This window comes from Lynx canadensis, chromosome A3 (genome assembly GCF_007474595.2).
Source record: "Lynx canadensis isolate LIC74 chromosome A3, mLynCan4.pri.v2, whole genome shotgun sequence".
NCBI classification, from domain to species: domain Eukaryota; kingdom Metazoa; phylum Chordata; class Mammalia; order Carnivora; family Felidae; genus Lynx; species Lynx canadensis.
The window spans coordinates 104,688,064-104,702,572 of record NC_044305.1 but is presented as its reverse complement, the minus strand read 5'-3'; the positions used below and the strand labels follow the sequence as shown (position 1 = coordinate 104,702,572).

General features: G+C 45.2%; 1 protein-coding gene across 1 annotated transcript in view; it reads left to right on the top strand.

Moving 5' to 3' along the window:
* The first annotated feature begins 637 nt into the window (after window positions 1-637).
* Window positions 638-14,509, top strand: part of SNRNP200 (small nuclear ribonucleoprotein U5 subunit 200) — a 28,640-nt gene continuing 14,768 nt past the window's right edge. The window contains exons 1-18 of the mRNA XM_030311194.2: window positions 638-789; window positions 1,302-1,465; window positions 3,556-3,727; window positions 4,443-4,635; window positions 5,130-5,185; window positions 6,787-6,885; window positions 7,255-7,407; window positions 7,517-7,616; window positions 7,802-7,938; window positions 8,528-8,611; window positions 8,720-8,893; window positions 9,192-9,329; window positions 9,538-9,693; window positions 10,210-10,380; window positions 11,880-12,073; window positions 12,276-12,399; window positions 13,611-13,760; window positions 14,003-14,113. Of these exons, the coding sequence (XP_030167054.1) occupies window positions 745-789; window positions 1,302-1,465; window positions 3,556-3,727; window positions 4,443-4,635; window positions 5,130-5,185; window positions 6,787-6,885; window positions 7,255-7,407; window positions 7,517-7,616; window positions 7,802-7,938; window positions 8,528-8,611; window positions 8,720-8,893; window positions 9,192-9,329; window positions 9,538-9,693; window positions 10,210-10,380; window positions 11,880-12,073; window positions 12,276-12,399; window positions 13,611-13,760; window positions 14,003-14,113 (2,421 nt within the window). The 5' untranslated portion in view covers window positions 638-744. The remainder of the gene's footprint in view (window positions 790-1,301; window positions 1,466-3,555; window positions 3,728-4,442; window positions 4,636-5,129; window positions 5,186-6,786; window positions 6,886-7,254; window positions 7,408-7,516; window positions 7,617-7,801; window positions 7,939-8,527; window positions 8,612-8,719; window positions 8,894-9,191; window positions 9,330-9,537; window positions 9,694-10,209; window positions 10,381-11,879; window positions 12,074-12,275; window positions 12,400-13,610; window positions 13,761-14,002; window positions 14,114-14,509) is intronic.

The following is a 14,509-nucleotide window of genomic DNA, read 5'->3' as shown; positions in this document are numbered from 1 at the left end:
GAAGATACCAGTAATTCACACGCGCGCGCGCACAATTTTTTTTAACGTTTATTATTGAGTGACAGAGCGTGAGTAGGGGAGGAGCAGAGAGGGAGACGCAGAATGTGAAGCAGGCTCCAGGCTCTGAGCTGTCAGCACAGAGCCCGACGCGGGGCTTGAACTCACGAGCTGTGAGATCATGACCTCAGCAGAAGTCAGACTCTTAACCGACTGAGCCACCCAGACGCCACACACACACACTCTTAAACCGATCGCTGGGTGCTTCAGTTTCCTCAACCGGAAAAGGAGCTAATTAGGCCCTTCTTGCCAGTACAGCTTACAAGAGAGTGGCCAGAGCCAGGAAGAAGTGAGTAGAAAAGTTCTTGGGTTAGGCAGGCGTACGTTTCGCGGTGATGTGAGGAGGCCGAAGGCCGCAGCCCGAGGCGGGAAGCCTACGGTGGGTGGGGGGGGGGGGTCTTAAGTTCCAAGGGGTGGCTGGAACCGGAGTCTAGGGGTTCCGGGATTCGCCGCCCCGATTGCGCCGGCCACGCCCAGAAGGCCGCGCGGGTAAGCGACACACTCTCTCCGGAGACACGCCCACCCATACTTCCGGCGCGCAACCCGGAAGCGGAAAGGAGCCCGTCTCCGTGCCTGTCCTGTGCGTCAGTCCTGCGTCGCTGGGGCCGGGCGGGAGAGGAGAGCGACGGCGTTTCGTGTAGTGCGGTGAGGGGAGCTGAGCACTGAGACCCCCCGGCAGCCGCGGCCATGGCGGATGTGACCGCCCGTAGCCTGCAGTATGAGTACAAGGCGGTGCGTGTGGGCTCGGGGGAGGGCCCGGGCTAGGGAGCCCAGTGGGGAGCGGGAGGCAAGTCAGAAGGCCTGCAGTTGAACCACGAAAGCGGAGAGGAAATCAGACTCGGGCTGAGGTGGGGGGTACAGGATGACACGAATAGCCCCACTAGGGTCTGGGGCGGGTGTTATGGGCTAAGAATTCCGCTAGGAGTGTTTGTTCCCTGTCCCCTCAGCGCTATACCCGCCCCCGTTTATTTCCCCCACCCAGCGAACCCAACGCTTTTCCCAGAGGTGGATTATTACGGGCAGTGCTAGGCACAAGGGTCGTTCCACTGATTTGATCGCTCTTTCCTCCCCCGCAGTCACATGGCGCTCTTTCATCTTAAGGAAAACCTCTTATTCCCGCTGTGCGTGTCGGCACTCAGTTGCTCCAGTTCTTACTAATTTTGATATCATCAAAATTGTATTCCTGTGATACAACAAGTGGCCTTACTGGTGGCAGAGCTTTGATAGTATTTTGATGTTTTCAGAACTCGAATCTTGTCCTCCAAGCTGACCGCTCTCTCATTGACCGGACCCGCCGGGATGAACCCACAGGAGAGGTGCTGTCCCTGGTTGGGAAGCTGGAGGGCACCCGGATGGGAGATAAAGCTCAACGGACAAAACCACAGATGCAGGAGGAAAGAAGAGCCAAGTGAGTACCAGGGAGAAGATGATTTCTCTTCAGATCCAGAGTCCATCTTTGCTTGAGCATTTGACCAACTTTTTTGCTGAAATGTTTGGTGCAAGATGAGACATGGGGGCATTCAAACAACTTAGTGAAGGTAAAAATGGAACGTGAGACTTAACAGGGTCTTTGGCCTCAATAAGCATACCTGAAGTGAGAAAACTTTTAGATCTTTTTCTACCGTATGTGTTTCTGGTCCATAGAGGGATCTTAATTTTCTCCACGATATTTTCAGGACCCTTGCTATTCTCTGTCTCAGTAACTCCTTTTCTTCCATTATGAACTTTCCACCCTTACTTCTTTCTTTTGCTGTTGACCACTTCCTACTTTTGTTGTTATAGATTAACGCTCAAGCATCCATAGTAAGAAAGACAGGTTTTTTGTTTTGTTGTGTGTGTTTTTGTTTTTTGTTTTTTGTTTTTAACTTTTGAGGGGATATATATATAGAGAGAGAGAGAGAGAGCATGTGCATGTGTGTGCGCAAGCGGGGGAAGAGCAGAGAGAATGGGAGACAGGATCTGAAGTGGGCTGTCCACTGATAGCATAAAGCCCGACGTGGGGCTCAAACTCACAAACTGCGAGATCATGGCCTGAGCCATAGTCGGGTGATTAACCCACTGAGTCACCTGGGCACCCTGGGGGATATATTTCAAAACTTAAAAATCATTGAACTTTACCTCATCTTTATGTTTTTTTTGTTTATTTTTTTATTTTTGAGAGAGAGGGAGAGAGAGAGAGAGACAAAGTGTGAGCAGGTAAGGGACAGAGAGAGAGAGGGAGACACAGAATCCGAGGCAGGTTCCAGGCTCTGAGCTGTCAGCACAGAGCCAGACACAAGGCTTGAACTCACAAACCGGGAGATCATGACCTGAGCTAAAATCAGACGCCCAACCGACTGAGCTGCCCAGGTGCCCTTCATCCTTGTGTTTTGAAATCTCTGATCATCTCTGTCTCTTTTTCCTCTTCAATGATGAAACCTCAGTAATTCAGAGGCCCAGTTTTGATTAGTTATGTTTGTTTGTTTGTTTTAAGATTTAATTTTTGGGGTGCTTGGGTGGCTCAGTCAGTTAAGCCTCTGACTCTTGATTTCGGCTCAGGTCATGACCTCAAGGTTTCGTGAGTTTGAGCCCCGCATTGGGCTCCATGCTGATGGCATGGAGTCTGCTTGGGATTCTCTCTCTGTCCCTCCCCTGCTCATGCGTGCTCTCTTGCTCTCTTTAAAAAAATAAAAAAAGGGGGCGCCTGGGTGGCTCAGTCGGTTAAGCGTCCGACTTCAGCCAGGTCACGATCTCGCGGTCCGGGAGTTCGAGCCCCGCGTCAGGCTCTGGGCTGATGGCTCAGAGCCTGGAGCCTGTTTCCGATTCTGTGTCTCCCTCTCTCTCTGCCCCTCCCCCGTTCATGCTCTGTCTCTCTCTGTCCCAAAAATAAATAAACGTTGAAAAAAAAAATTTTTAAAAATAAAAAAATAAAAAATAAAAATAAAAAAAAATATTTTATTTTTAAGTAATCTTTACACCCAACATGGGGCTCTAACCCACAACCCCATGATCATGAATTGCGTACTCTCTACCGACTGAGCCAGCCAGGCACCCCTTGATTATTTACATTTGAAGTGAATAAATACATCATGGTTTCTTTACCTTGCAGAGTATGGCTTCCTTTACAGATTTGTTATAATTTGTTGAGAATTAATGGTAGTAGATTCCTTTGGATCCTCAGTTTCTCTGGCCAGAAAAAGAAAATGTGTCTGAGGTGTGGCAAGTTGAAATTCGATTGTAGTGTTATGCCAACAACCCAAAAAGGGTTGTCCTTTTTCAAGTGAGTGAGGAGGCTGTCTCATTGCAACATTTAGTGTGTTTAGTGAGAGAATAACAGAGGATTCCCTTCTTGTTACTTTTTCCACATAAACATGGCCAAATGGGAATCATTTGCTGAGGTATAGATTCATATTTTTAAACATTACCTGTGTGCTATGAAGCTGAGGAGAGGAGGATAGGCTTGATTTAGTTTTGTCTTTGTGGGGAGATTCTACCTCTTCAATATCATGTGTTCATTAGGCGAAGAAAGCGTGATGAGGACCGACATGACATTAACAAGATGAAGGGCTATACTCTGCTCTCAGAGGGCATCGATGAGATGGTGGGCATCATCTATAAGCCCAAGACTAAAGAGACCCGGGAGACCTATGAGGTGCTACTCAGCTTCATCCAAGCTGCCCTTGGGGACCAGGTGAGGAAGCCAGAGGGTGAAACCATGTTTTTGGAGAGGGAGAGAATTGCAACTGGGAAGTATCAGAAGAACCTTGACTGTGGATTTTTCTTTGTGGACGATAGCAGTTTGTGGAAGTGGCTAATACTTACTGAGCACTTGGCTTTGTGTGGAATAGCACTTTACGTGTTTTCTCTTTTTCAGTCCTCTATGACATCAGCTCTATGACTAGGCCCTGTTAATATTTATTTTTCATTTTACAGGCGAGAGATACGAGGCAAAGAATAGTTAAGTAATTTTCCTACGTGATAGAGGTAGTATTTTTGCAGGGCCACCATAGGAGCCCGGATATTCTATATCTGAAATCTGTGCTCTTGAGCATTATATATGTGTGATTAGTTTAAGGGTCTTTATGCATCTCAGAGGCTCTGGTGAGGATAAAGAATTACCAAAAGTTTGGTGGGCTAGAGGAGCATTGAGGAGCGCCTCTGCCACCTGTAGAAATGTGCCAGACTTGTGGAATCTGGGTCCTACTTCTTAAGACCACCTACCTAATCTTTTAAAAACAGATGGGTCTTCCTTCGGTTGTGGCATTTTTTATCAGTAGTGATGAAAGTAGTCAGAATCTGGTAGGCAAGGTTTAAAGAGGCATGGCTGTTCACATCCTGTTGTCACATGAAGCTGGTCGGTGATGTTCTAGATCTTGTTCTAAATTTTTTTTTTTTTTTGCCTCTAGCCACGTGATATCCTTTGTGGGGCAGCTGATGAAGTTCTAGCTGTTCTAAAGAATGAAAAGCTTCGGGACAAGGAAAGGAGAAAGGAGATTGACCTGCTGTTGGGTCAGACAGATGATACCAGATACCATGTGCTAGTGAACTTGGGCAAAAAGATCACAGACTACGGTGGAGACAAGGAAATCCAGAATATGGGTAACTGAGTTCTTTATGTCCTTATCTTATTAAATGATTGTTTTTGACTTCTAAACTTGATTTTCTAGCCTTAGTCATTAAAACCTCTGCATATGTCAGTGAGTTCTCATAACCTCTTTGGTGTTTGAAGAGTTGTGATGTTTGAAGAGTTGTGATTGGTGAATCAGAATCCCTAGATACAGCAGCCATTTCTTACTCTTAAGACCCTTTTGTATAGAACCTGGGGGAAAACTTGGGCAGAGCCTGTGTGGGGGCAGGAGTGGCACGTTCGGGTGGTTGAGCAGGCGATGCAGGGCCGTATCCAGAACTGGCAGGTTGGAGGAGGCCTCAGAGGTGGCAATGTGGATGGCTGTCTTACATTAAGTGTCTTAGTCTGTGGGTCCTGAGACTATAGATCTACGCTGAGGGCAGGCAAGTAAGGCAGTTGGGGAGGAATTAGCTCCAAAGTGCCTCATTACACTAATTCACTATCCTTTTTCTTCTTACCGTTGCAGATGACAACATTGATGAGACGTATGGTGTGAATGTTCAGTTTGAGTCTGATGAGGAGGTGAGTGACAAAGCAAATGGATGCAGTCTGTTTTTATTTTTTGAAATTGTTAAGGTGAGGGGACCACTTCTGGCGTAAAGAAGCTTCCTAACTGAAGCCAGATAAATTTTATGGTGTTTGTTTTATGGGTGTCTAACTCAGGCATAAATATTATGTTGCTAAGAATTTGCTGCGGTTGTCTTTAGGGATTTATAAAGCAAACTTGAACTTACAAATGTAAGCATATAATAATTTGTTTTTTAATTTTTAATTTTTGTTTTATAAAATTTTTTTTAACGTTTTATTTATTTTTGAGACAGAGACAGAGCATGAGCAGGGGAGGGGCAGAGAGAGAGGGAGACACAGAATCGGAAGCAGGCTCCAGGCTCTGAGCTGTCAGCACAGAGTCTGATGTGGGGCTCAACTCACAAACTGCGAGATCATGACCTGAACCGAAGTCGGACGCTTAACCGACTGAGCCACCCAGGCGCCCCTGTTTATTTATTTTTGAGAGAGAGAAACGGTGTGAATGGGAGAGGGGCAGAGAGAGAGAGAAGGAGACACAGAATCCGAAGCAGGCTCCAGGCTCTGAGCTGTCGGCACAGAGCCTGACGCGGGGCTCGAACTCACAAACTGTGAGATCATGACCTGAGCCAAAATCGGACACTCAACTGACTGAGCCACCCAGGTGCCCCTAAACATATAATAATTTAAAATAAATTACGTGGATCAGCAAAAAGGCAAAAAGTACAGCATGCACCTCCATTGAGGGCATACATCACCATGTTTTAATGCATTTTAATTTATTGTGATAATTTTCCAATTTTCAGTATTGTGTCCTGCCATTTAAAAAAAAATTTTTTTTTAATGCTTATTTATTTTTAAGAGAGAGAGAGAGACGAATGGGGGTGGGGGGCAGAGAAAGAGGAAGACACAGAATCTGAAGCAGGCTCCAGACTTCGAGCCTCAGCACAGAGCTTGACATGGGGCCTGAATCCATGAGCTGTGAGATCATGACCTGAGCTGAAGTTGGACGCCCAACCAACTGAGCCACCCTGGTGCTCCTGTGCCAGTTTTAAAAGAATGCACTTTTGCCCAAGAGCACAGGCATATTTTGTACATGTTTGTTAAAGTAACAATTGCAGCAGCCACTGAGATTTACCACCTAATCAGAATTTCTTGGGGCGCCTGGGTGGCTCAGTCAGTTAAGCGTCCGACTTTGGCTCAGGTCATGATCTCATGGTTCGTGAGTTTGAGCCCCGCATTGGGCTTCTCACTGGTGGTGTGGAGCCTGCTTGGGATTCCCTTTTTTCCTCTCTCTGCCTCTCTCTCTCGCAAAAAATAAATTTAAGGGAGTTTAGTAAACTAAGAGGAGAAGCAGAAGAGAGAGTAGAAGCATCCAATGAATCCATGCCAAGTGGGCTTAAGAGTAATGAGGTCATTCAATTAAATGTACTGTGGAGTAAGACTGACCCTGGCTCCAGTAAGCTACTGGTTACTTCCCCCCTCCCCCAACCATTGCTCTAACCATGGATCCAATTTTAAGTGATTGAGGGGAGAAGTTCTGTGGTGATGCCAGAGTCACTTCCAAATCATGAGTTGGGGTTGGGCTGTCTCTGTAGGAAGGTGATGAAGATGTGTATGGGGAAGTTCGAGAAGAGGCATCTGATGATGACATGGAAGGGGATGAGGCCGTGGTGCGCTGCACCCTTTCAGCTAATGTAAGTACGGTTTGTTTTTGCCTATTGCTGCAAGGTCAGGGGATTTCTGGGTGTAGCATTTGTTTCTCATATGTAGGTCCTGTTATATATTACTTACCAAGCTACCCTTTTATAGGAACCGTAATAAACATGCAGTGTCTTGATTTTCTTAAGACTTCAGTCACTCATTCTCCTTTCCAAAGGCATGTGTTGATGAAATCTTAGTTTGGTATGCTCCTGAGCTCAATGTAGCAGAGTTTTTTTTCCTTCTGGAAAGTCCTCAAAGGATCGTAGGCTATGGGTGGCAGGTAGAACTTTGTTGTAGGATGATGAGAAAGCCGTTGGTGCAGACAGACATGGTGTGAGCTAAGTGCCTGGTTACTTTTGTAGCTTGTAGCATCGGGGGAACTGATGAGTTCTAAGAAGAAGGATTTGCATCCTCGGGATATTGATGCGTTTTGGCTACAGCGGCAGCTCAGTCGCTTCTATGATGATGCCATTGTGTCACAGAAGAAGGCAGATGAAGTGTTGGAGATTTTGAAGGTACAGCCAAGATGTTGTTTTGTGTTCATTGTATGTATCTTAGCAGATGGGACGGTGGATGGAGGCAGATGGCTGCGTCCTTAATCATGGTGTTACCTTCTCTCTGCAGACGGCCAGTGATGATCGGGAATGTGAGAACCAGCTGGTTCTGCTCCTTGGTTTCAACACTTTTGATTTTATTAAAGTGTTGCGACAGCACAGGATGATGAGTGAGTATATAGTGGTCTCTTCTGGAGCATATACGTGGTGTGTGTGCATGTGTGATGGAGGCTTTGTTAATTTTCATAGCTTCAGTGCTTCTTTCATTTAGTTTGCTTTCTCCCCCAAGGTTGAAGGTTGATTTTACCTTACCCCCTTCTTCTCACCTTCCCTTTCTTCCTTTTGCTGTTGGCAGTTTTATACTGCACCTTACTGGCCAGTGCACAGAGTGAAGCGGAAAAGGAAAGGATCATGGGAAAGATGGAAGCTGATCCAGAGCTCTCCAAGTTCCTCTACCAGCTCCATGAGACCGAGAAGGAGGATCTGATCCGGGTAAGGGCTGGGTTGGTTTATCTGTCTGATTCCGGAGCTAGACTGTTTGATTTGGAAAGGAGACCTCATTTAGAAGATTGTAGCGTAGAGCTGAATTCCTATTAGAAAAGGGAATTGAAGAAGTAATTTCTCTGAATTCTTTGAGGTTTGTCACTGGTGTAGATTAAAATCTACACATTGACATTGGTGTGGTCAAGAGACTGTTGACTTCCCGTGGTCTTCACCAGCACCATGGACGGTTCACTCTTTGTTTACACAATAAATCATGGTATCTACTGAAAATGCTGGGACAGAACACATGTGTTGGCTGAACACAGAACCCACGCTTCTACCTTTAGGGATAGCCCTTGATGCTGAATTGCTGAATGTCTACTTTTGAAATCCCTGCGCTGTGCATTGTCCCTTTAAAGCTGTTTGCTTTCATCATTCTGGTGGTCCCTGTGGCAAATGTCTGAACATAAAGGGCCATCTTTCTGTTTGGAGACTTACTGGTCAGCACCTGTGAGTCCGGCTTCGCTAGGCAGGGGTTGGAAGGGACCAGAACCTATGATGGTGAATAATTGTTACTTTATATCTTTCCCTGTCACAGGAGGAAAGGTCTCGGAGAGAGCGAGTACGACAGTCCCGAATGGACACAGACTTGGAAACCATGGATCTGGACCAGGGTGGAGAGGTAAGTATCGGGTCATTTCTAAGGCTATGCCGGATGGAAAACTTAGTTGTTCACCTTGTTCACTGTGTGTTTTTTTTTTTTTTTTTTTTCTTACCCCCATCTTCCCAGGCACTGGCTCCGCGTCAGGTTCTGGACTTGGAGGACCTGGTTTTTACCCAGGGGAGCCACTTCATGGCCAATAAACGTTGTCAGCTTCCTGATGGGTCCTTCCGTCGCCAGCGCAAGGGCTATGAAGAGGTGCATGTGCCTGCTCTGAAGCCCAAGCCCTTTGGTTCAGAAGAAGTGAGTGAATTATTTTTCTCAGTTTTCTGCTCAGTTCATCTCCCTTCCAGTTGGGATTTCAACCCATTGGCCAAAATGTGGCCTTGTGTCATAGATAGTTTGTCCCAGAAATGGAAGTTGCTTCAGAGTTTCCCGTTTTGATTTTGAGTCCAGGGGACAATATTGAATTTCTCATCTGGCCTTCAGTGCAGAGTTATTCAGGGAGGGCGCCAGGAAATACAATCCTGGCCATCCCGCAAAAACAGCCTGCTCAAGGGTGCTGCCAGTGTGTGACATGCATGGCATTTCTTCCTTCTAGCAACTGCTTCCAGTGGAGAAGCTGCCGAAGTATGCCCAGGCTGGATTTGAGGGCTTCAAAACACTGAATCGGATCCAGAGTAAACTCTACCGTGCTGCTCTGGAAACAGATGAGAATCTGCTGCTGTGCGCCCCTACTGTAAGCACTGCCCTGGCTGCTTTGTTCCTGTGGGAAGTGGTGTATGTTTTTGGTGGCAAGATGGTTCATCTTCACCCAAATCCTCTGCCAGTTCTTTTTTCTTTGATGGAAGAGATGTCCTAGGAGGTGCTCTGGTGTCTGTTTTGCCGATAAGCCCGTAGAAGTGAGGACAGGTAAACAGGCCTTCTCATCCTTGACTCTGTCTTAGGGTGCGGGTAAGACCAACGTGGCCCTGATGTGTATGCTCCGAGAGATAGGAAAACACATTAACATGGATGGCACTATCAACGTGGATGACTTCAAGATCATCTACATTGCTCCTATGAGATCTCTGGTGCAGGAGATGGTGGGCAGTTTCGGAAAGGTAAGGGGTAGAAAGGTACTGGGAACAGGTCTAGTGCATCACTGCTTGTACTGGGGCATCTCTGGAATGTCTTGTATGGTGTTTTTCTTCCACTTCAAGGTGGAGCTTGACCCAGGGTCCGAGTATTTCTGAAGCAAGAGTGTCCTGGGCTTGTCTTGGACTTTTGCGAGGATTTAGCATCTTTCTGTTACTGTCTCTGAGTCAGTTTTCTGGTGTTATCATTTACATCACTGAAGAATTTATGAAATGCTCTTAGGATATGGTTGACATTAGACCTAGCGGTTGTCTACAAGTTTCCATTTCCCCCTCTTTGTGCAGACATCCCAGAAATTCTTTGCTTCATTTGCCTGAGTGTAAACTTGGGTTTATTTTAGAAATATGTGTTTGTGTTCATATGATATTTCCCTGTTGGGTCGATACCTCCTTCCAGTACCCTACATTCAGACTTCCCAGATGAAGTGTGGTGGCAAGGCCCCCTTCAAGCATTCTTGCCTGACATGCCTCTCCTCCACCTAGCGCTTGGCGACGTATGGCATCACTGTTGCAGAACTGACTGGCGACCACCAGCTGTGCAAGGAGGAGATCAGCGCCACTCAGATCATCGTCTGCACCCCCGAGAAGTGGGACATCATAACCCGCAAGGGTGGGGAGCGCACCTACACACAGCTCGTGCGGCTCATCATTCTGGTGAGCAGGGAGTACTTGAGCACGTAGAGACCAGGCCTGGTCGAGGAGGGTTTGCTGAATTTTAACGCTGTTTCTTCAGTGCTTTCCTGTAGTCACTAGTCTTTATAATGACAGCTGTTGTCAGTATTGCTGTTACCGTTAAATGAGAATCTGCCCCTAAGTGAAAGATTTCTGAGGCGGTGCATGGTGTTTGCCATGTTGTTCTTTATGTGTTTTTTTGTGTCTGAAATGTTTTGGAATAAATGTAAACAGACAAAACTAATTGTGTCTTCCTCCCAGGAGGGCTTTATAAATAAATAATCCATTCTCAAGGGGAATGAGGAAGGAATCAGGATATTGTGTTCCAAATGTACGGAGAGCACCCAGAGAAGAATGACCTTGAGTCTGGTTGTAGTTTCTTTAAGTTGTCTGGGAAAGCAGAAAGGAGACCTCACATGTTGATTTTCAGCATTCTAGAGCAGGGCTTGGCAGTCTGGCTACTGGATTTTGTTTTATCAGAGTACAGTCATACCTATTTATTTACATATTGTTACAGCTGCTTTTGTGCTTTAGTGACAGAATTGAGTACAGTTGGCTCTTGAACAACACAGGCTTGAACTGCAGGTCTGCTTTTATGGTGATTTTTTTCGGTAAATACAGTACTGGACTATAAATGTATTTTTTCTTTATGATTCTAATAACATTTTCTTTAGTTTACAGTATCATAAGAATACAGTATAGAAAACATGTACAAGATATGTGTTAATCAACTGTTTATGATATTGGTAAGGCTTCTGGTAAACAGTAGGCTCTCAGTAGTTACGTTCTGGGGGAGTCAAAAGTTGTAAGTGGATTCTCGACTGTGTAGAGCATCTGTAACCCCTGCACTGTACAAGGGTCAGCTCTGTTTGTAACAGAGACTGTATGGCCCACAAGCTTAAAATCCTGATTGGCCCTTTATGAAGTTTGCCAGCCCCTGCTCTAGTGCTACTCAAAGTCTTGTTAGAAGTGCAGTCCCTGACCTCATCCCATATCTACTGAAACATAATCCACATTTTAGTAAGATTCTCTGCTACATGCTGACATTCAAGAAGCCCTGCCTTAGGCTATGTGAACTTATCATTTGATGCATATCTTTTGCAAGCACAGAGTAGTAAGAATGACTGCCCAGGGGTGAAGCCTTATTTGATATAAATAAAGTTTGCTCAGAAGCTTCATTTTTAGTAAAGAAATTAATCTTTGAGTGAAGTTATAATGAACTCATTTACCTGAAGTATCAGATTTTCTTGCCATAAAGCATTAGGTTTCAGTAAACTAGCAAAGCAGCTTGGTGGTCAGAGCATGTTCTTTTCTGGGGTATTTCGTAGTGAGTATTGTCTCACCCTTTGGGTTTCTCTTGCTTGGGATCCCTTTTCTTCTTTATTTGGCATGGTAGGTATGTACTACAGGATAGGTCTGTTAGGAAAGAGGGCTACATTTTTCTAGCCCTAGAGGTAATTGGCCACCCCCTCATTCCTTAGGATGAGATCCATCTTCTCCATGATGACAGAGGTCCTGTCTTGGAAGCTTTGGTGGCCAGGGCCATCCGAAACATTGAGATGACCCAAGAGGATGTCCGACTCATCGGTCTTAGTGCCACCCTCCCCAACTATGAAGATGTGGCTACCTTTCTGCGTGTAGATCCTGCCAAGGGTCTCTTTTACTTTGACAACAGGTACAAGAAAGACTGGGAGAAGATTAGGGTGACCTTCCTGATGCCCTTCCCCTTTTTCAAGGAGCTCTTTTGGATTGGGTATTAGACGGATTTTGGGTTTTGATGTCGTGTGAATCCAGGAAAGAATGTCCTTTCCACCGAAAACAACTGTTTCCTCACTATTTTGTGCCAAAAACCTCATTTATCTAATTTGAATTTCTAGCTTCCGCCCAGTGCCTCTGGAACAGACTTATGTGGGTATCACAGAGAAAAAAGCTATCAAGCGTTTCCAGATCATGAATGAAATAGTCTATGAGAAAATCATGGAACATGCTGGAAAAAATCAGGTCTATCTATGGTTTCCTATTAAACTCTGTTCTTTTGTATTTTTGACTTCTATAAAGAAAAAAGACACAAGACAAATCACCAGTATTAGGAATGAAATTGGATATTAACATAGAACCTGTAGCCATTGAAAGGATAATAACTTTACATGTTACATCTGACAACCTAGAAAAAATAAGGGGCCTGTTCCTCAAAAATTACTAACTACCAAAACTCAGCCTTGATGAAGAAGATAACCTGAATAGTTTCATAGCCATTAAGGAAATTGAATTTGTAATTTAAAAACTCCCAAAAAAGAAATCCCCAGGTGTGGATAATCAGTCTGTCTCTCTACATTATCAAGGGTCCTTCCATAAAAGATTTGGCTGGCTTACAGTGAAAATAAAGTTGAAAACTAAAAACTAGTGAAAGAGGACATTTTACTAGAAAATACATATTTTTTTAATTAAACACCATTTGGTCACATTAACCAAGACAAAAACCAAGGGAAAGTGGCAGGGAGTGTATATTTTTTTATCTGTTAAAAAAAGCCTATGAATCTAGATGAAGAGACCAATCTTTTCTTTCTTTTTAAGTGTATTTATTTTAAGAGTGGAGAGAGAAAGGATCCCAAGCTGGCTCTGCGCTGCCAGTATGGGGCTTGAACTCACAAAATTGAGTTCATGACCCAAGCTGAAATGAAACTGAGTTGGATGCTTAACCGACTAAGCCACTTAGGTGCCCCAAGACAAATCTTTTCTCGGCACTAAATACTTGGAGGACTTTATTTCCTACCAAATGGTACTAGTATATATTGAGACTTCCTAAGTCCTTTTACAAAGACTAGTGCCAATCATTTAATACAGTATATGAGCTGTTACTTTGCAGGCACATTCTTCAGGTGACTTAGAATCCTGTCAGGTGCCTGAACACAGATTTATTACTGGGAGTTCTGAATTTGCATATATATTCTACTTAAATGTGGTTTTAAAGATAGGATGCTAAGAGTTAGCTTAGTTTCCCAGCTACAGGACTCTGCCACTGTACTTTGTACTTTATTCACACAGGGTCTTAGGCGCTTCTGAATCAGTATACCTTCCTGCCATTGCTCTTCTCGGGGTTTCTGGCCTCATAACAGTGTAGCCTCTGCTTCCTGGTGCTGGCGCCATGGGGCCAGAGGAGTGACAGTGGTAGCTGCGTCTCTTGACTGTGGCAAACTGTGGTTTCTCCTTAGGTGCTGGTGTTTGTCCACTCCCGGAAGGAGACTGGGAAGACGGCCAGGGCCATCCGGGACATGTGCCTAGAGAAGGACACTCTGGGTCTGTTTCTGAGAGAGGGCTCAGCCTCCACAGAAGTCCTTCGTACGGAAGCTGAGCAGTGCAAGGTGAGGAGAGACAGGCCCGGTTCTCTTGTTTCCTACCTGGTAACTGGTTCAATCCGAGGTTGTCCAGACAGTCCTCGACTGCATCGTGGTGCTGTTGTTTCACACAGGTGAAGGTTGATTGTCTGGGTCTGGTTCTGTGGAATAGGTAAGGGGCAGGGTCTCGCGGGAAGAGATCTACTTAGTCTCTGTGGAGTTCCCACAGCGAGGCTCACCTCCTCACCTGTTTTTTTTCTGTTCCACAGAACCTGGAGCTGAAGGATCTTCTGCCATATGGCTTTGCTATTCATCATGCAGGCATGACCAGAGTTGACCGGACACTTGTAGAGGATCTTTTTGCTGATAAACACATTCAGGTGAGCACGGGCAAAGTGTAGGCATCAGAAGACCTCAGGTGTCAGATGCCATGTTTGCACCCAGTACCTTATGGTAAACCAGGTTAGAGGGTTGTGGGAGGTATGGTAGATAGAACTTTGGCCACCTCTCCCAGCTCTTCACCTACTGCATCAGGGAAGATGGGTGATTTTAGGAAAGCGTTTGAGAAGCATAACAAAGGAAGCGTGTCAGTGACTCCAGATGTCACCAAGCAGGGCCTTGTAAGGTTAGGACCTCATATGTTCTCTCAGGGTGTATTGTTAATTGTCTGGTAACTTTAAGTTGATTAATATTAGTCTACAGTTTTACCTCTTAAGTATCTCAAGAACTGTGGAATGTTAATTATTGAATAGACGAGGAACCAAGGGACTCCTTTC